This window comes from Adiantum capillus-veneris, unplaced genomic scaffold (assembly GCF_014529385.1).
Source record: "Adiantum capillus-veneris isolate H3 unplaced genomic scaffold, ASM1452938v2 Hic_scaffold_721, whole genome shotgun sequence".
Classification (NCBI taxonomy): domain Eukaryota; kingdom Viridiplantae; phylum Streptophyta; class Polypodiopsida; order Polypodiales; family Pteridaceae; genus Adiantum; species Adiantum capillus-veneris.
This window is the reverse complement of record NW_028221726.1, coordinates 1-20,761: the sequence shown is the minus strand read 5'-3', so window position 1 is coordinate 20,761 and position 20,761 is coordinate 1. Positions and strand designations below refer to the sequence as shown.

Genomic DNA, 20,761 nt, shown 5'->3' with positions numbered 1-20,761 from the left:
CCCTTGCGAGTGCCGGAAGATATTGTATGTAAAATAAGAGATGAGAGTCAACTTTCTCTCTCTCTCCCCTACGTGCAGTAATGTAATGCCCCACAAGAGGGCTCTTCATTTGACCTCTGTACAGTTGTGTGGTATTATGCTTCTGTGCCGAGGCAAGAACCTCTTTGAGCAGGAACAGGCGTAGCTAATTGCTACTCCGAAAGCATGCATCGGTGAGGGTGGTAACCTCACCTTACAGGTGCATTTCCAACGCTGGTTATGTGCTGTTTTTGGACTGTTTTGCAGCCGTATGGATGCCAAAAGCATTGGAAACAGTGCTCCACTGTTAGAGGACAATTCCGGGACTCTTTATGGTTGAAAACAGGGTAAAAACCAGTAAATACAGCGAGCTGTAATTTCTGTTTTTGGGTTGAAAACAGAGGGTTTGTGTCCTTGGAAGTGAGTTCAAGCAGGGGGATTTGTTCAGGGAAAGTTTTGGGGTTAATATGTTGCCGAAATTTTACCAGAACATGTTGATCTAGTTGGATACAGGTGAAGATTCCCAGGACTCTAGTTTTGTAACTTTACCCTCTAAAGGAATAAAGAAATAACGAAAGGGGCACCAGTTTTTGGGGTCTACAGGTGGTCGGCATCTGCTCGGAGCATTCTAGCTTCCGAGCCGTGTGTGCTTTGAAGTGTTAATACCCGTTACAGGTTCCTTCTGCTAGCTCTGTGTGTTAAAGCTTAAAGTAAAGTTTTGGGTGAAAGCCTATGTCTACCGCCCTACGGGCCGGTTTCAGAGTTTCCAACCCCTCGAGTGAGACCGAGAGATTCTGAGGTGTCCAACGAGATGAAGTGATGTGTCGAGTCTAGATCAAACTGGATCGGGACTCTCCGCCCATTTAGATTGCCCTACCCCTTTTGTATCTGCCTTTTTCCTTTCTCCTTCTTGGTGTTAGCTTGTGCGTCAGGGACTGAATTTGATGTTTGAGGGCGTTTCTTAAGCTGTGTGCAATCTGGTTTCCTGTGGCCTTTCTCGCCACAATAGAAACATTTGTCCTCTTTCCTGTAGGCCTTCAATTGAGAGGGAGTGAGGAATTTACTCTTCTTAGCCCCCTTTGGCTTCTTTTGGGCCTTTGGGTTGATCTCAAGGCTGCTTTCGTGTGGGGGTATTTGTCTCAGTGGAGAGAGCCTTCTGCTTTGCGTAGCTTCGAGCGTTCTGAGAAGTGGCCTTCTGCGAAGGCCACTTTGAACTGACGGATGAAAGCTAGAGCCTTGTTGACCACCCTCCTTCCGTTGTAGCATTCAAATTTGACGTCCATATCTCCATCTTTGAATGTCTTCTTCTTCTTGTGGTGTCAGGACTGTTTCTTGGAGATAGCTTTTGAATCTTTGGGCACCAGGATTTTGTGTCGATTCTTTCTTTGATCCTCGTCTTGCTTTCCTGCATCCAGTGGTTGATCTACAGCCTCGTTTGGATGAAGTTGGAGATCCTCATCAGAAATGATATTTTCCAGGTTCTTCATAAAAGAATTATTTGACGAGTAATTCGAGTAATTTAGCGAAGGGATTGAATCTTGTTTGTGCTGTCGGGAGGTTCCCACTGCAGGATCCCCCTGGGATTGTGTTGGAGCCCTAGTCTGACGTATTTCTTTGATCGGCTTTAGGGGATTTTGAGGTGGCTTCTCCACCATCTTTGCTTTCCCTTTTCAAGGGTCTTAAGCACTTGTGACACTTCTGGCTGAGCGACAGTGACTTGTAGTTCTGCCATCGGTTGCCCAAGCTACTCGAGCTCTTCTGCTTGTCTTGCCATGACGGGTATTTTTTTTTGCTGCCAAGGGTGGGAAAGTAAAAGAGAGGACCTTGGTTGGATACCACTATCACGGAAACGGAAGCGTGAACTTAAATACTTTTGTGATTAGTTAATTAAATTCACGTATCCACACGGAGCAGAACTTGGAAAATAACGTTGAAAGAGAATACAACACTAGAGACTAGAAGATGGGCTGGTCCACCCCCTATGAGGAGATTTTCTATTAGTTTGAATTGTTACAAGCATATAAAATGGAAAAGTTATGTTGTTCTCTGTTCCGAGAGATTATTCTGATGCATAAAGATGCATGTATTCATGAGCCTATTTGGCTGAAATTTTTCATATCTATAGCTGAGAACGGCTATTTCTTATTCGCTATGGAATCTTCTTGGCCGGAGAGATCTCTTCTGTTATCTGCTCACGTAGGGGATGACCAAACGAGTACTCCTTGGCTGAAAACTGCTTTTGAAATTCGTTGGAGAGCTGAAATGTGCGTGGACAGCCGATACTACGCTTGTCTGAGTGCGGCTCCTCCCCATAGGGACGCACACAAGCTCTTATGGCTACCATCCACCTATGCCGCATGTTGCAAAGCCTTGCATGGGCTTCACGGATGCCAGAACATGGAATCGTTGAGAGGAAGGGAGAAAGCTGTGTGTGTGTGTGTGTGTGTGTGTGTGTAAACTGTTGCAGAGAGGTCCCAGATGGTAGCACGCTACCTCCTTTTATTGTTGCTGGGTGATTTTTGCACTAGATTGGCGCTGCACGTGGAGAGAAAAAGGACACGCAAACTGCCCACGATGCCCCCTTCCTATTTCTCATGCTGGTTGCTGAGTTCTTTGAATGTTTATTAATTAAAGCTACCCGCGTTCTGATTGGCTCGGCCACCCAGTTTTAAAGGTTTTAAACCTTACACCTAAAAATGAGTGTTAAAACGCCAGTCTCTAACACATCTGGAGCATTATTTCTCGGTGGATTTTTCGTGTCAATTCCCACTCAGTCTGCCGACTTCCATCGGGACGTATTTCCACTGTGTCCGGCGAGCCACTTTCTTGGGCGGCACCCCAAAAATATTAAATTTTAACTTTTCTGAGCGGACTGGGGACACCATCTTATTCATGTGCTTGTTCTGAATTGTGTCCGACTATTGTTTTACTTATCATACTATCCAGACACGGATAAATTTCCAAATGGCACATTGCACGTGAAAATTTACACGTTGATTAAATTATTAATTGGTACCAATAAATTCATAAATCTATTATGTCTGCACAAAAAGTAATTTCATTTATCTGTAGCCGTAGCTAAAAGTATTACAATCTCCTTTGGTGTAATAAAGGTAGGTGCTCGAGTCACGTCGATTGAGCATACTCTCTTCAAAGGACAATTCCTCTACTAATCATTTATGATCCTTGTTACAGGCTTGGACACTCCAAGGGAGAAATCAATAGCTACAGACGAACATAAACTGCAAATAACTAAATTGAACTTGAATAGAGAGAGAGAATACGAAATGGCGGAGTTCTGCTCCTAGATGCATTGGACCCAAAGACTGGCCCCTTTCGGTATTTCTTTATTGACTGCCGATCACAAAGGTACAACTCCTGAGGGTCCAACTCTCTGAGACTCTATGTCTAGATGCATTGCAAGAGAGTGCCCCAAAGGACTCTTATATATTGTTATAAGAAGTCCTCAAAGCAAGAACCTCCAAAAGCATGAGGTATAAAATGTGGCGCCTAAAATTGCCTATCCATCATGGCTACCACGTCAGCATGGGCTGAGCTGCCACATCATCCCCTACAGCAAATAATGTGTTCTGGTTTTGCTGAGGTTAGGTCCCTCGGCCATGCTTCATCGAACGAAAGGATTAGAGTTTTCAAGCTCTAACCTCTGGTCCTCTCGGCCAGTCTTTTAAGTTGGACATGCCACAACACAAACTTGTGACATACCCGCCTCTTGAAAGAATGTAGTGGGTGTAGGTGATCACAACTGTAATGGAAAGCTTGCCTTTTCCCTTGTCTCATGCAGTGTGATGATTTGCTCTCGCGTATTTCTCTCCCCCCTTCCACATATGGGAATGCCCCTCTAGTTGGGCTTCTCAGACGACCATGTACAGTTCTGGGGGTTTTATGTGCGTTTGCCAAGGCAAGAGCCTTCTGTACAGAAACCGGATTAGCTAATTGCTAATCCCCTTCAGATATGCAGAATTTCATCGCAAAGGAATGCGAAAACGGAGAGTTTTCTCTCCTGAAAACTCGTCCGATTTATAGAGGAAATGTCCTATTGCGTGCGGGAGCACATGAGACACGGGTAGATGTGTTTGCTCGGCATCAAAATGATGCGAAACAGGGAATTACAGCCTGTTGTGTTTTTCTTTGTAGTTTTAGGGTTTCACACCTAAATTGCAAAGGTAATGCCATGGGAGCCTCGGGAAAGCCTCGGGTGCTTGTACATGACAATTTAGAGAGATTTCCCTTTTGGCGCCAACAGGGTGTGGCTATCTACTTCAGAGCGCTCTAGCTCCCAAGTCGTGAAATGTCTTGAAGTGTTGAATTCCTACCATAGGTTTCTTTACGAAGTTCCTTTGTGTTGTAAAGATAAACAGAGTAAAGATCGGGTCAAAGCTAAAATCTACCGCCCTACGGGCTGGTTTCAAAAAGTGTCAAGAACGACACAAGAAAGTAGCAAGCAACCATGGAGGCAACCTGTGGTTGAAGGAAGGTGACATGGGTGCTTCTTAAGTTTGAAAAGGCATGCCTTAGAAAGATGAAAGGTAAGGGGAAGCTTTATCCAAAGTTGAGTATGAGATATTATGAGGTGGGGTGAAAGCTGATACAAAGAGAATACAAAGGGTGAGCTGATACAATGGAGCTCTCTCGCAGTCGAGGCATCATGTACATATACGTCAGTATCCGAGACGGCTCCTATGTCGTGCCAGTATGGTATGGATCCTTTGTTTCAATCTGCGTCGATATCGAAAGGGCCCTCTCATCCGTGGGTGACAGGACCCCCCCAACTCTATCGCCCGATCAAGCAGTATGCCTCTGGTGTTGTTATGCTGTGGGGGATGCTCGAACTCCTCTGTCTATGACTGTCAGAAATTTGTAATCATCCGCTGTCGCTGGATCTCTCTCATTGTGCCCCTCTTCAAGTGGTCCTCTCTATGTTTGCGAATCTCCAGTAAGTATAATCCGAGGCATCTCTGAACTTGGTATCTCATGACTCTAGAAAGTGGCCCAAAACCCTCTCTGAATAGACAGTGAAAGCAGCCTCATATCTCATAGTATATTGGGCAGTGACATATGTAATGTAGCTCTGTCTTGGCTCTATTTGGCACAGGGGACAAATCCTGGACTCAGCGGGTACTCCTCTAAATCTGTCTGTCTCGATCTCTAGCTGATGTGAGGATGTGCGTATCTGATCAATAGCACATCGTATCCCGCGGGATAGATGAGTATCCATGTATCCTGATCTGATCACAAAACCATCCTTTGTGAGTTGGAGAAGATGCTCTCTATAGAAAGACATCTTCGTACCTAGCTCATGTGTAGGTTGTATCCATGTCCTCTTCGTATCCAACTGAATCAAGTGTCACGTGACACATCCAACCCTATGTGTCCGTGGACAAGCTACAGCATGACCAGGGTTCAGTTCAGTCAAGTTTGTCTAGAATATGAAGTGATCTGGCACTTTTGTGAGTCTGTTCGCAGACCGTGCGTATCCAGACACTTAGAGTAGATGCATATCCTCTGGTTGCACACAACATGATCATCAACATTACCACCAGAATCCATCAAGGGAATTTTCTAGTGCATTAGACCTATTTTCCCTAATTTTGACATTTTTCACTTATTTATTAAGTGACTTTTATTGGAAACTAGGCAAGGCAATTTTGCTAAGTTTGTATATATAGAAACCTACTGCTAGCACTTTCTAGCGGAAGAGGCAGCAGGAGCACCTTGCTCAACAGGCACCTTCTCAGTAGAAACCCCCAGCATGGCCTAGCGTTTTTGCATCACAACAGAAAGCTAGCGTTTTTGGACCAGATCAGCCTTGGCGTTTTTTGCATTGTAGAGCAGCTTTGGCATTAGCAGACACAGCAGAACCACTTCATGACAGCAGATCAGCCGTTAGTAGATTCCCCCACAACAGTAGATCAGCCCTAGCATTAGCAGAATTCAGCCTAGCGTTTTTGGAGCAGCAGGCGACCTAGCGTTTTGCAGTTCCTTCGCGACGGAATCCACAGTAGCACCAGCCTTTTACAGTTTTCAGCAGTCAGATCCCGCAGTAGAAGTCCCGAACCTCGCAGATCTCACCTTTCCGTAGCAGATCCTCGCCGCACGGTCAGATTCCGCGAACTTTATAGTTTCAGCCCGGAAACGCAGATTTCAGCATCTGCGTTTTCAGCGCGTCGTCATTGCATCGTCGTCATCGACATCGTCACCGACATAGAGTCAGAATTCAGTAGATAAAGATTTTCAGATTTCAGCCCTTAGCATTTTCAGATTTCAGCCCGTCTCGTCGTCGTCCTCATCGTCGTCGACATCATCGGCAAGTCCAAAGCATTGTAGAGATTTGTGCAATCATAAGTAGACCGCTCTCGATGTAGAGAGTGGGGCCCTTGGAGGAGGGTTTGACAACTTCCCAGTGTCGTATTCTCTTCTCTCTCTGTCTCTCAGTCTCAGCACCTTCATTTGCATTGTTTATCCACTTTGTTTGTGTCCATTGCACTCTCTCACTAAACGAACGGAAGGCTCTCCCTTCCGTAAGTAAAAGGAACCTTGAGCACAGTTCGGAGCACTCATCTTGAGCAAAGTTCAACATTCACTTCCGTTGCCCCTAACATCAAGTCTTGTCTGATGAGCCTGGTAATCTCTGCCCTTGTGAGGGGGATGGAGGGTGCATCTAGAGAGAACTGAAATGGGGGTAGCGAGTCCATACTAAAGCCATGTAACTGAAACCAAGATGCCATTTCTGCATACCAACATGATCTATCTCCCGGCAATGCCAACTGTCGCGAAGACTGTAGTGCTAATTGAGCATATCTGTCTCTAGGGAGAGCCCAAGTGGTGTGCATAAATGAAACTGATCGAGTGAGTGTCTCCACTACCAATGGACGAACAATGAGCTCCGCCCTAACAATGTCATGTGGTATGGAGGCCTTAGCCCTAATCATCCGAGAAATAATAGACACCAAGGGCTTCTCCATACATCTCCATCCATCAGTACTGCCAGCTCTATTATGATGATCAACTGAGGGGCCCCATATCTCCACTCCGTACAGCATGGCCGAAGTGACCAAAGTGTCAAAGAGCCAAAGCTTTGTTCGAGGTATCTGGAACTGAAACTGAGAACATATCCTCTCAAGTCTCCCCAATGCTGCATAGGCTCTGGTCAATCGCATATCTGCTGCTAGCCTCAGGGAAAATACTGGACCACTGAAAACGGCCCCAAGATAAGTGTATGTATCTGCATACTCCATAGTCTCTCGACCATATGTAAAAGTGGGGGCGGACCTCCTTACCCACTGCGTTGTGGGGTTAAACACCATTACCTTGGTCTTACCAAGGTTCTCAGACAATCCACAGTCCCGTGCAAATATATGCCGTGCATCCAAATGACGGTGCATCCCTTCTGGAGAATTGGAGCTCAGCACAATATCATCAGCATATAATAGCAATGGAATCCATGTCCCTGCAAGCTGAGCACCTCTATCACCCTCTGTATGTACATAATCTGAAAACTCATCTACATATAATCCAAAGAGAGTCCGAGATAGGGGACAACCCTGCTTCACCCCAATGGTGGAGTGAACAATGTCGGACATGCCTTGAGTAGTACGTACTTGTCGTACCACTGTCTTGTATAAAGCTAAGATCCCCCAGATCAGCTCTATGGGCACCCCCATGTCTTTCAATCTACGTATGAGTCTGGCTCGTGGCACTGTATCAAAGGCTTTGCGAAAATCCACAAAGCTACAATATATCCTCCTGCCATGGTGTCTACCCTCCTTAATAATGGTTCTGAGTGTCAAAATCTGGTCGAGTGGAATCCTACCTGTCCTGCTGCCCGTATGCCCTCTTTGAGAGAAAGAAAGAAAAGAAAGAAAGATTTTTTTACGTCCATAAGAGGCCGAAATCGGCCTCTGAGACAAATCAAAGTACATGGGGGTAAGTGTCCTCTGGATATCCTATGAAGGATAAAAGGTACAAAGCAAAAAATAGCTATCCTGTGTAATGACTGGGAGAGAAGGGAGGTGGTACAAGGGTAGGGGGGGGTAAAGCTCTAGACCAGGGTAAAAATGCAATCCTATATGTTGGGGTATATACAATCATGAGAGAAAGTGCTATCATATCTTTAGCTCCATCCAGTCCCGTAATCAGGGTGTAAGACATGATGCATGGGTGGGTGAGGTGTGCACAATCCGCGTAGGATGGCGGCTGGGTCTGCAAAAGCCGAGATGCATCTCTCCTCTAGAGATCTGTAGTAACGCTCTTGAATCTCCTGGATCTCTCTCTGGTGAAGTCGGGGTGCCCTACGTCCGTGGGGACATGGACGCCTGTGAGCTCGGACCTCAGCCTGCTGTAGAGTCACTCCTCTCTGAGTAGTCTGGGATGGTGGTACTACTGTGTCCCTCTGGAAGAAGTCTGTGAGCTGTGTCTGGCGCTCGTCTCTCACGATTGATGATGTCTGAAGGAGAGAGTCCCTGTGCTGCTGTGCCTCTATGAGGAAGCGGCCGAACTGTCGCTGGTCTCTGGACTCAAGAATCTGATGTAAGGTGGGCTGATCTGCAAACAAGGTCGGGTATCTGCCTCTGATCTCCTCATATGCTCTGCATCTGCATACAAAATGCTCCTCATTCTCAATGTCTGCTGTGCAAAGTCTGCATATCCTCTCTGCTCTGGGGACATGTGTAGCTCTCCCTTCCTCAATCTCTAGCTGGTGTGATGATACTCTGAGTTGTCCAATGGTGACCCGTGCTCTGTGCGGCATGTAGACATCCATGTACCTCGGTCTCTGGATGAACCCATCTGCTAGGATGGTCAGGAAGTGGTCTCTGTAGTACTGCCTCTTCGTAGGAAGAGGCTCTCTGGGTGTGATCCATGTCTCTCTGATGTATAGCTGCCAGAGATCCTGTCTGAGAACTCTATTCCTCTCATGGTGTGAGAGGCGTATGTGTGGGGAGTCGGGATCATACTGAAAAGGAGGCAAGTCTGTGATGTCTAGGCCATGTGATGTGAACCACTCTATGACCTGCGAGTACCATGCTTTGGTGTCCCCTCCTGGTGTAGCTGTATCGATGCCTCGAAAGCTCTGCGGGTGAGTCTGTCTGGTGGCAGCTCTCGCATGCGCTGGATGAAGCAAACTGTCTGGAAGAGGGCTTCTACTAGCATCGGGGGTGCCGCTAGCTCTGCTCTGATGATGTTGTGTGGTACTGATGGTTTGCTATGGAGCAAACGAGAAATCATAATGATCTGTGGGCGCTCTATCTGTGTCCAGAGAGATGCTAGTAGCCCTGGTGCCCATACTGCGGCAGCGTACATCATGGCAGGTGTAACTAGAGTGTCAAAAAGCCACCCCTTGGTACGGGGCTCTTGGAAGTGGGCCTGGTGGCATCTGCGCTCTAAGGTGGCCAGTGCTGCATATCCTCCTGTAAGCCGGTCTCTAGCTGCCTGGGTCATGGAAAATCTACCAGTGGTGCTAGTGAAAGTCACCCCCAAGTATACATATGAATCAACTACCTCAACCTGTCCACCTGCTACAATGAGCACTGCTCTACTTCGGACTGTCCTGGAGGTGTGGAAAATCATGACCTTGGTCTTGCCAAGGTTCACTATGAGCCCTCTATGTGTGCAGAAATCATCCAAGGCACGTAGGTGGCTCTGTAGTCCCTCCTGTGTCTTAGAAACTAGAATAATATCATCTGCATAGAGCATAATATGGACTGGTGTACCTGCCAAGTCGGAGCCCGCCTTGCCTGCTCGTAGGATGTAGTCTGCTATCTCGTCGATGTAGAGGCCAAATAGGGTCGGGGAGAGGGGGCATCCTTGCTTCACACCAATGGTGCTAGCAATGGGGTCCGATACTCCACCTGGGCACCGCACTCTGCCTATGACCTGTGCATACAAAGAATGAATGGCCCATATCATCTCAGATGGTATCTGTAGCTCCTGGAGACGCTGAAAGAGTCTCTCTCTAGGGATAGTGTAAAAAGCCTTGCGGAAATCCACAAAGCAGCAGTAGAGTCGTCTCTTCCGTGCTTTCGCTCTGTCGATCAGGCAGCGAAGCACGAAGATGTGGTCGATGGTCGAGAAAGTGTGTCGAAACCTTGCCTGTCCTGGTGCGCGTAGCCCTGATGCCTCTGCATATGTGCTGAGCTCTGCCTCAAGAACTGCTCCATATAGTTTGGCCAATGTGTGGCCAATCATGATAGTCCTGTAGTTCCCTGGGTCCAAGGTGTCACCAGATTGGTGGATAGGCACGATGGTGTGCATGGTCCACTCCTCTGGTAGTCCCTCAACCAAAGGGCGGTTGAAGAGACGTGCTATCAAGGGGGAGAGGGTGTCTGCTGCATAGATGAGGTGCTCACTCTGTAGTCTAGTGTGGTCGGCTGAGCGGCCATGCTGGAGGCGTCGAATAGCCCTCTTCACCATACTAGATGTGAAGAAAGTCGAGGTGGTAGGTCGGGGGTCGGATGGCTCCGGGATCAGTGGTTGCCCAGGTATCTGGTATAGGCGCTTGGCGTAGTCATGCCAAATCTGAGGATCCTCCAAGGGGGTGGTGGGGCGTGGCTCTCTGAGAATCCTCCATGCGGTGGCACAGTCAGTACTCATGAGAAGATGGTATAGCTCAAGCTCCTGCGCCTCTTCGAAGGCCCGCCGTTTACGGCGTGTGATGGCCTTCATCTGTCGCCTGACCTCGCTCTCAATGATCTCCTCCAAGGCTTGTCGAGCCCGTAGCTGCCTGTATAGATCCCTACACTCGTCATCGTACCACCAGTTCTGGGGCATCGTCCCAGAGGGTGGAGGTCTACGAGTGTGGGTAGTATGTGGAAAGCAGCTGAGGGCCGAGGTGTGTAGAATTGCGGAAAGCTGGCTAGTGAGTGTAGAGAGTGGTGTATCTGGGTCGAGAGTGTAGATCCCCTCATAGACATGTGATGAGTAAACTCTGGCTAGCTCATGTGTGAAATGTATGGTGGTGTGTGGTGTGAGTGTAGGTGGTGTGTGTGAGATGGGTGAGCCAGTGAAAGAGAGAGCAAGATATGCATGGTCAGCCCCAATAGGTAATGGGGGGATGGTGAAGGATGTGAGGAGGTGAGCTGCCTCTCTGAAGCCGATGATGTAGTCCACTGTACTGCCGCCGCTGGGTACTGATGGTGGTATGCAAGTCAAGCCTCCAGATGATGGCCATTGCGCCATCCTGTTGTAAATAACGAGACGGTGCTGTGATCCCAAACGAAGTAGATGTCGCCCGTATGGTTTCGGTGTGGTGGTGTCTCTGGAAGTCCTCTCTGCCTCTGTGTTCTTCATGGTGGAGAGTAGCTCTGGGTCGTCAAAGTCGTAGATGTCACACTGTCTACTCTGTGTCCTGGCGTTGAAGTCTCCCGTGAGGAAAACTTCTCCTAGCCTCGAGTATTCCATGATCTCCTCCCGTAGACATGCATATGGTGAAAGTGTATCATCCTCCTCCTCCCCGCCCTGTGTATGAGCTTCATTTGTCTCTCCTCCGCCTGTCTGTGTGAATCTAGAACCACTGGGTGCAAAGTAGCAAATGGCAATGTAGAGAATGTGTTCCTCAGAGAGCTCAATCCGCACCCACATGTAGCATGCTCCTGGGTCACGAGCTACTATCCGTATCCTGCTATGGAGTAAGCGGCGGTAGAGGACTGCTACTCTGCTAGATCCTCTAGTGGTGTTGTGCCGTGTGCACTTCCTATGTGTAGACTCCCACTGATAGTCCTGTACTCGAGGTAGACCTCTCTTTGAGCTCTCATGTGTCTCTGTGAGTAGAATGATGTCTCTGTTATGCATCACCTCCTCTAATCTCCTTGAGAGAGAGAGAGAGAGAGAGAGAGAGAGAGAGAGAGAGAGAGAGAGAGAGAGAGAGAGAGAGAGAGAGAGAGAGAGAGAGAGAGAGAGAGAGAGAGAGAGAGAGAGAGAGAGAGAGAGAGAGAGAGAGAGAGAGAGAGAGAGAGAGAGAGAGATGAAATGAAATGTTATATTAACGTCTTCAAAAGGCCAAAGTGACCTATGAGACCAGAAAGTTACAATGTGGTGGATCTAATACAAAGTCAGAGTAACAAGATGATATAATGACAGAATGACAAAATAAAATACTATGGAATCCTAAACTGCTAGGTGTGAACTAAGCAGCTAGCTGGGATAGCTAGATCACAAGAGATCCAACATCGGTTGCTGGCGGGTCTCATCAATCTCCTCCATGGTTAGTAGTCTGACCATGCCAGAGTGATCCGAATCTTCTGATGCAGCCTTTGTCGATGCTGTGTAGTCCTCCATAGTCGTGGGCGTCTGGACAGAGAGAAATGTTATATTAACGTCTTCAAAAAGGCCAAAATGACCTATGAGACCAAAAAGTTACAATTGGTGAATTTGATACCATGTCTGAGTACGGAAATTACAAAGTTACAGAGAACTAACACTAAAACACTAAGGAGAAAGGAAATTGGGGGGGGGGGGGTGGGGGTTGTGGGTTCAGATGAAATCTCTCATCGGTCACTGTGGAATCTCATCGACCTGTTCCATGGTCAGAACTCTGGTTGGGCGTCTTGCGTGTCGAGTTAGAGTGATTTGTATCTTCTATTTGCAGCCTTCATCGGTAGTGGGAGACCCCCCGAGGTCGTGGACGTCTGGATCTGCCAAGTTCAGTGGCTCGGTCAAGCAGTGTACCTCTAGTATGAGTAGGCTTTGAGATCTGCTGTAATGACTGCTCCGTTGCCTCTCCTCTATCTGGTGTAAAGATAGAGGTCGTGGACGTCTGGATCTGCCAAGTTCAGTGGCTCGGTCAAGCAGTGTACCTCTAGTATGAGTAGGCTTTGAGATCTGCTGTAATGACTGCTCCGTTGGCTCTCCTCTATCTGGTGTAAAGAAATCCGTGATTCGTCTCTGAGACTGTCTTTCCCCTGATGTCCTTAGCAAGCTTTCCCTAAGTCTGCGTAGCTCTAGCAGGAACAATCCGAGACACCTCTGATCCTTGTATCTCACGACCCTAGAAAAATGTCCAAACGCTTCTCTGAATAGATAGTGGAAGCGGCCGCTTATCTCATAGTATGCCGGGCAGTGACATGTGTAGTGCAGCTCTGTTTCTGGCTCTAAGTTACATAGGTGACATATCCTGGCTCATGCCGGCACCCCTCGAAATCGGCCAGTCTCGATCTGTAGCTGATGTGAGGATGTGTGTATCTGTCCAATAGCGCATGTGTAGTGCAGCTCTGTTTCTGGCTCTAAGTTACATAGGTGACATATCCTGGCTCATGCCGGCACCCCTCGAAATCGGCCAGTCTCGATCTGTAGCTGATGTGAGGATGTGTGTATCTGTCCATGTATGCAGGCCTAGTCACAAAGGCATCCTCCTTGAGTTGGAGAAGATTCTCTCTGTAGAAGGCCATCTTCATGCCCAACTCCTGTGTCGGCTGTATCCATGTGCTTCTGGTATTTAGCTGAATCAGATCCTAACATCAGAGTCTGGTGATCTCTGTCCATGTGAGAGACAGGGAGGGTGCATCCAGAGAGTATTGAAGCGGAGGTAATCTATCCATGTTGAGACCATGCGACTGAAACCATGATGTCATCTGTGCATACCAACATGCTGTATCGCCTTGTAGAGCTAGTTGTCGAGATGACTCCAAGGCAAGCCGCGGGTATCTGTCCCTGGGAAGATCCCATAGACCGTTCATAAAGGAAACTGATCTCGTCAATGCCTCCACCACGAGGGGAGGGGCGGCTAGCTCGGCTCGGATAATCTCATGTGGTACTGAGGCCTTAGCCCGAATCATCCGAGCGATCATAGAGACCAGAGGCCTCTCCATACATCTCAATCCATCTGTGTTGCCAGATCTCCCATGGTGGTCTACTGAGGGTCCCCATACATGAACTCCATAGAGGATAGCTGAGGTCACTAGAGTGTCAAAAAGCCAAAGCTTTGTTCGCGGTTCTTGAAACTGAACCTGTGAACACATCCTCTCCAATCCTCCCAAAGCTGCATATGCTCTCGTCAGTCTAGTCTTTGATGCTCTCCTTAGTGAAAACACCGGTCCATCGAAGACTACCCCAAGATAGGTATATGCATCTGTGCTCCACAGTCTCCTGGCCATACATAAATGTGGGTGCCTACCTCCTGACCCATTGTGGTGTAGTGTTGAACACCATAACCTTGGTGTTTTCCAGATTGACAGACAATCCACTGTCACAAGCAAATGTATGCAGAGCATCCAAATGACGCTGCATCCCCTCTGGGGAGTCAAAAATCAGTACAATATCATTAGCATATAGTAACAGCGGAATCCACGTCCTTGCTAGCTGAGCCCCCCTGTCCCCTTGACGCTCTACATAGTCTGAAAACTCATCCACATACATCCCAAAAAGAGTCGGGGATAGGGGGCATCCGTGCTTTACTCTAATAGTGGAGTGGACCATGTCAATCATTCCCTGAGTGGTGCGTACCCGCCCCATCACTGTCCTGTATATAGCCAGAATACCCCATATCAGCTCTGTAGGCACACCCATGTCTTGTAGTCTGTGTATAAGTCTGGCTCTCGGCACTGTGTCAAAAGCTTTGCGGAAGTCCACAAAGCTACAATAGATCCTCTTGCCATGGTGTCTACCCTCCTCAATAATAGCTCTGAGTGTCAGAAACTGGTCAAGAGTGGAGAAACCTCTCCTGAAACCTGCTTGCCCTGGTGCTCTTATGCCCTCTCGCTTTGCCCATCTACTCAGCTCTTGCTCAAGAACGGATGCATACAACCTAGCTAATGTGTGACCAACCATGATGGTGCGATAATTCGTTGGAATCAGGGGATCTTCTGACTTGAAAATAGGCACAATCGTCGACATACTCCAAGTCTCCGGGAAGCCTTCATACATGGCTCGACTAAACATCATAGCCAGGAGCTCTGCAAGCATATCTCTGGCATGGATGAAGTGCTCTGCTACCAGACCATCATGATCATGTGCTCTGTAACAAACTTGGACACTCCAAGTTAAGAATCAACCGCGACAGCACCAAATAACCACTTCAAAACAATTCACAGATCACAATAGATTTGCACTGGCCCGGCGGAGTTCCGTGCCTAGAGATATTGGCCCCAAAGACTGGCGCCCCTTTCGGTATTTCTTTTTGTATTAATCAATCATCAAAGTACAAGAGAGCGGTTAGGGTTTCACTCTCAGACTCTGCGTCCAGATGCCCTGAGAAGTGAGGCCCTCACCACTAATTTAAAGGTTACAAGGGATGCCCAAAAGCAGAGCCCCAAAAGCTTTTAAAATCAAAAGCATCAGTTCTCTCTCTCTCTTAGAGAGTCTTTTCTCTTTTTTTTTTTAATAAAAAAAAGCAAAAGCAAAATTCGCGTCGCTCATCATTTTCCAAAAAAAAAAATAATTTTTTTTTTTTTTTAATAATCCGCCTCCGCGATTTCCGGAATTTAGGGTTTTTGGCAATAATTAGGGTTTGCAGGAATTTTAGGGTTTCTGGCAGAAATTAGGGTTTTTGCTGTCCGCCACGTCATCACTTTGTGACATACCCCCCTCTTGAAAGCATTGTAATCGACCGCGATTACGCCTGCAAAACCGACAAAAGCCATAAACCGTCTTAGCAGACACTGACTGTTAGTACCTACGTACTAGGAACACACATCTAGCACATGTACAAAATCGACAGTCACATCACATGACATCACAGGACATCACCAGACATCACTGGACATCACATGACATTCAACATTCATTCGGATCTTAGACCATGATTTATCGGCAATGTAGCTAGCAATCACATCTAGGTCCAATCGGGACCTCATCGATGTCCGATTGACTAACCCCTATTGCAACCATGTCTATTCGAGATCAATCAGACCAAAATGCTGCAGTCATTTCGGCTATCAGTTCCTGCACTCACAAGAAGTCAAGAACAAATCAGTATCATAATCAGGAATTCCATTTCATAAAGTCATCCAGCAGAATACTGTCAGCTCTCAGTATCCCTGAAGCTCAAAGAGACATCAGTGACTTTAGTATCAAAATCGAGGCATCTGTTGACAAAGGAGTGGAGTAACTCCCCTCTTGTGCATCCCACTGCACCAGATCTTCGGCCAAGCTGAGTTTCTGGGTTCCGTTTGGAGTAGACTATGCTAAACCAAAACATCGAGGTAAAGTTTCACAATCCGAGGAGTATCTGCTAGGTCCTCCTCCTCCATCCACTTCGCATCAAATGCAGGAAAGTTCTTGAACTTAACCAAGAACCGCCTTCAGACTTTACCCTTCTTCGTATCATTATGTGCCAAAATCTGTTCAGGAACAAGGATCTCCTCGTTTTCTTCCACTTTGGGTTGCTCATCAGGCTCCCCATCATTAGGCACATCACCCTTAACAGGGTTCAAGAGACTCACATGCAATGCATTATGAATCCTCCAAGTATCTGGCAGTTTCAATCGGAAGGAGACATCATTTATCTTGTCAGTAATCTGGAAAGGTCCGTAGTATCACATACTAAGCTTTGAAAAAAGCCTCTCCTTTCCCCTTTTTTTTTTCTTAGGCGTGCCTTCTCAAAAGTAAGAGCACCCAATCATCCTCCTTCAGTTTCAAGTCGCGACGATGGCGATCCGCTGCCTTTTTCTGTCGTTCTTGAGACTTCTGTAAAGTCTCGCGAACCTTGGCAAAAGCCGTATCCAAATCTCGCGAATATTCATCCGCTTCAAATTTCTAATCTTTCGTGCTCAGGAAGGATGGAACCTTCGTAGCAGTTTCAACAATCTCACATGGCATCTTCCCCGTCGAAGAGTGTATCGTGTTATTGTAGGCAAATTCCACCAAAGGTAAGTTCTTTTCCCATTGAGTCTTCTGATGCGAGATACAAGACTTCAATAAATCGAAAATCACTGAATTGGCAATCTCAGATTGCCCGTCAGTCTGCAAGTGGAACGATGACGAGAACTGCAACCGCGTGCCAATGTTCTCCCAAATTGCCTTCCAAAACCAACTCATAAATCTGGGGTCTCTGTCGGAGAGAATCGTCTCAGACGTGCCATGTAATCGGAAAATCATCGTGATCATTCTGTATTCTCGGGAGATCAAAAAAAAATGAAATCCATTTCAATATTTTCCCAGGGGCGGGTGGGTATGGGTAAAGGCTGTAACAATCCCTGTGCCTTATGCCTGTCAAACTTGACCTTCTGGCATACCAAGCAACTGCGCACAAACTCTTCCACATCCTTCTTCAGTCTCCGCCAAAAGAAATCTCTCTCTACCCCTTTCATGGTGGTAGCAATGCTGCGGTGACCCGTAAAAGGTGGACAGTGGCAATCAGTCATAACCTTTTCCCTCAACGGCTGTGTAACGCACAACATAGTCTTTTTTCATCAAGTAGCCTTCCCGAAGGGTGTATCCAGCTACTGTCTCCCCATCCCATATCCGTGTGAAAATATTTGCAAAACCTGTATCTGTGGCATACTGATCGACCATATCCTCGAAGCTCCTATGATGTATCGCGGAAATAGCCAGAACCAACGATTTCCGAGACAAAGCATCTGCCACCACATTCTTCTGTCCCTGCACATGGACAATCTGGAAGTGGAACTGTGACAAGATGTTCACCCACCGCATCTGCTTTTCCGAAAGCTGCTTCTGTGACAAGAAGTAGCGCAAACTCTGATGGTTTGTAAAGACAGTAAAATCCGCTCCGAGTAGGTAATGCCGCCACTGAGTAAGAGCATGGATAACCGCCAAAAGCTCTTTCCCATAGATCTGTGTTGTCATCTCCGGCCTAGAGAACAAACGGCTCTCGTAAGCTATGACATGGCCTTCTTGCATCAAGACCGTACCCAGACTACGACCACAAGTATCACAAAATACTTCAAATGACTTCTGCAAGTCCGGCAAAGTCAAAATAGGTCCCGTAGTCAATTTCTCTTTCAATGTCCGAAAGGTAGTCACCTCTGTGGGTCCCCACGAAAAAGGTACTCCTTTCTGTGTCAAGGTATGCAAAGGGGAAGCAACCTCTGCAAAGTTTCGTATGAACCGCCTGTAGTACGAACACAGTCCCAAGAAGCTTCTAACTTCATGGACATTCCTCAAATCGGGCCAATCACGGATAGTCTCTATCTTGGCCGGGTCCATTCGCACTCCTGCTGCTGACACAATGTGTCCCAAAAAATGTATCTCTGGTAGGAAAAGTTCACTTTTCGTAGCATTAATCACTAATGTGTGATCTCGTAATGCCTGAAAGACTTGAAGCAGATGATCTCTGTGTTCTGCCTCATTCTTGGAGAGAAAACAATGATGTCGTCAAGGAAAGTGTCAACAAATAGCCTGTACTCTCGAAAAATCCTATCCATCATCCGGTTAAATGTCGCAGGAGCATTGGTTAAGCCAAAAGGCATCACCAAAAAATAACCCAAAAGTCGTCCGAAAAGCTGTCTTGTAGACATCTCCTGGTGCTATCCTGATCTGATGATATCCACTCTTCAAGTCAATCCTGCTAAAGCACGAGGATCCCTGTAACCTGTCGAGTATATCATCGATCCTAGGAATCGGAAATCTGTTCTTGATGGTGATTTCGTTGAGAGTGCTATAATCGATGCACATTCTCCAAGATCTGTCTTTCTTCAAAACCAACAATACTGGAGAGCAATACGGTGAAGTACTAGGCTGGACAAGACCCTTTTCCAAGAGGTCTTTCACTTGGTTCATAATCTCTTCATTCTGTGCTCGGCTCACACGGTAGGGTGGCCGGTTCGGTGGCGTGCTTCCAGATATCAGATCAATGGTATGATCTTCAGGCCCTCTCAAAAACAATCGGCATGAGCGTGGAGAAAAAAATCTTGGCGTTCTTTTCTTCAGGTCAAAACATATTCAACCTTTATCCATGGTTCAGTTCTCCCAAAAGAATGAGTAAGAAAACTGAAGTTCATCAAGTACAATCTCTAAGCCCTTCATTTATCAAAGTCGCTTTCTCGGCCCGGTAGTCAACCACGGCGTAGTTCTTGTGGTACCAAGGGATCCTGAGTAGAACGTCACTCATGTGCCCTGAACACCCCTTTCATTGCAAACGAAGTTTGCCAATGCTCGGTGTAATGGCAACATCCCATCCGGGTACCAGTCGAACTACCTCCGCTTGTGGCGTCAGTCTGTCGGGCGCAGTTCCAAATCGAGCCGCCAATTCCAAGTGAAAAGAAGTTGGCCTTGGCTCCTTCAAAAGAGCTTCCTGATCCTTCACTTTGCCCCAAAAAAAACCGGCAAAGTTTGTACTTTCATTCATTTGATTCGGTGCAAGTCCCACGCCATGTGGTACCAGTTCTGCTTTTCTATCTGCCTTTTCTACCACATTCCTCAGCTGCTCTCGAACTCTCAGACCTGTCGTCGTCTTTATCATTCTGTTCTTTCTGTGCCTTATCAGGGCACTTTGCGGAAATATGTCCATGTTCCCCGCATCCAAAGCACTTCCCCTCTCTGATGAAGCGAGCTCTCTCCTCAGGAGTAAGCTTGGGTCGTGCATCCTTTTTTTTTTCTCTGGGTTGCTCTTTTTCATTCTACTTTCATTCCCAGAAGTCTGTTCGGCTCGTTGTGTCATGGTCTCATCTGTGGGGTAGGTCAGACTGCCAGAGTGAATGGCAAAGCCCCGCTTCGCATGACTCATCAACTCCTGAATAGAAGCTGACTTCTGTTCCAAGCAGTGATCTCGGATCTCTGTAGGTAGACCCAAGGTAAACCGCTCAATCTGTTCTCTGAATGAAGAGGCGGGTAGAAAAGAGCTCCAGAATCTTTCACAATAAGAATTCACTGTATCGCTCTTGGTCATCCGGAGATGGTTCCAAGCAGCTCGTATATCTCGCTCAAACTCTTGAGTCAACCAAGAAGAAATAAAAAGCCTCTTGAATTTCAGCCATGTAACTGGCACAGTCTTGCTTAATAGAAGCGTGGACCACCAAGTACGAGCATTCCCCTCAGAGTAAGAGGCAGCTCTCCGAATCTTGGAGTGCTCTGAATAGCGTCCTCCCGCGAAAGCGATGTCAAACTGCTGTATAAGAGACAAAGCCTTCGAAGCATCTGAGTATCCTGAAAAGTATCAAACTTGATCGAGTGGCCACCTTCCTTAAACTCTCGGACTTTCTTGCTGTTATCTTCGAGAAAGTCATACTGGTTGGCTTTGTAAAAATTCTTCTTGTTCGCATAAAACTTTCCGTCATCGGAATCTAAGCTGTCTGTAGACGAGTCCTCAGTAGAACTGTCAGTCTCTGGGCGAGATGTAGCCTTCTTTGCCTTTTTCTTGCCCGTTCCGAAGCTTTGTGTCTTGCTTCGCTTTTTGCTTTTTTTCTGTCTTCTTCGCTCTAATCCGAGGAGCTAGAAGAACTGTCAGAAGAAGAAGAAGAAGAACTGGTACTCCTTCAAATCGAACACGCTTCTTCCGTTTCTTTGCTTTGTCGAATGTCGACTGACGACCCAATATCCCGGGAAGTCAGTACCTTTGTTCTGCTTTTTGCCGTGCTTTTTGCCTTTCTTTTGCACGTCGAAAAGCTGAGCAATCCGTGCATCAACCACGTTCTCCAGTTCCTTCTCCGTATATTTCTTGGAGGTAGAAGGTTTCTTGAGAGCGGGTTTCGGGAGTGGTGTTGTGGTTCTCTGCCACTCTGTCTGTACCTCTTCCAAAGAGGTCTGATTCTATAATTTTGCCATCTTCGGGTCCTTGGCAAATTGAGCATCATCTTTGTTGCTCACCAATCAATTGACGACGCTCTATCCTCGG

The 20,761-nt window shown here is 47.0% G+C and overlaps 1 protein-coding gene and 1 pseudogene across 1 annotated transcript; both read right to left on the bottom strand.

The window, feature by feature from the left end:
- Positions 1-8,116: 8,116 nt before the first annotated feature.
- Positions 8,117-11,663, bottom strand: LOC147416636 (uncharacterized; annotated as a pseudogene).
- An 883-nt stretch (positions 11,664-12,546) lies between these two features.
- LOC147416635 (uncharacterized) lies at positions 12,547-15,370 on the bottom strand. The gene is given in 1 exon segment (XM_086508207.1): positions 12,547-15,370. A coding segment is annotated over 1 exon segment (987 nt). The 5' UTR covers positions 14,241-15,370; the 3' UTR covers positions 12,547-13,253.
- Between the last annotated feature and the right edge of the window lie 5,391 nt (positions 15,371-20,761).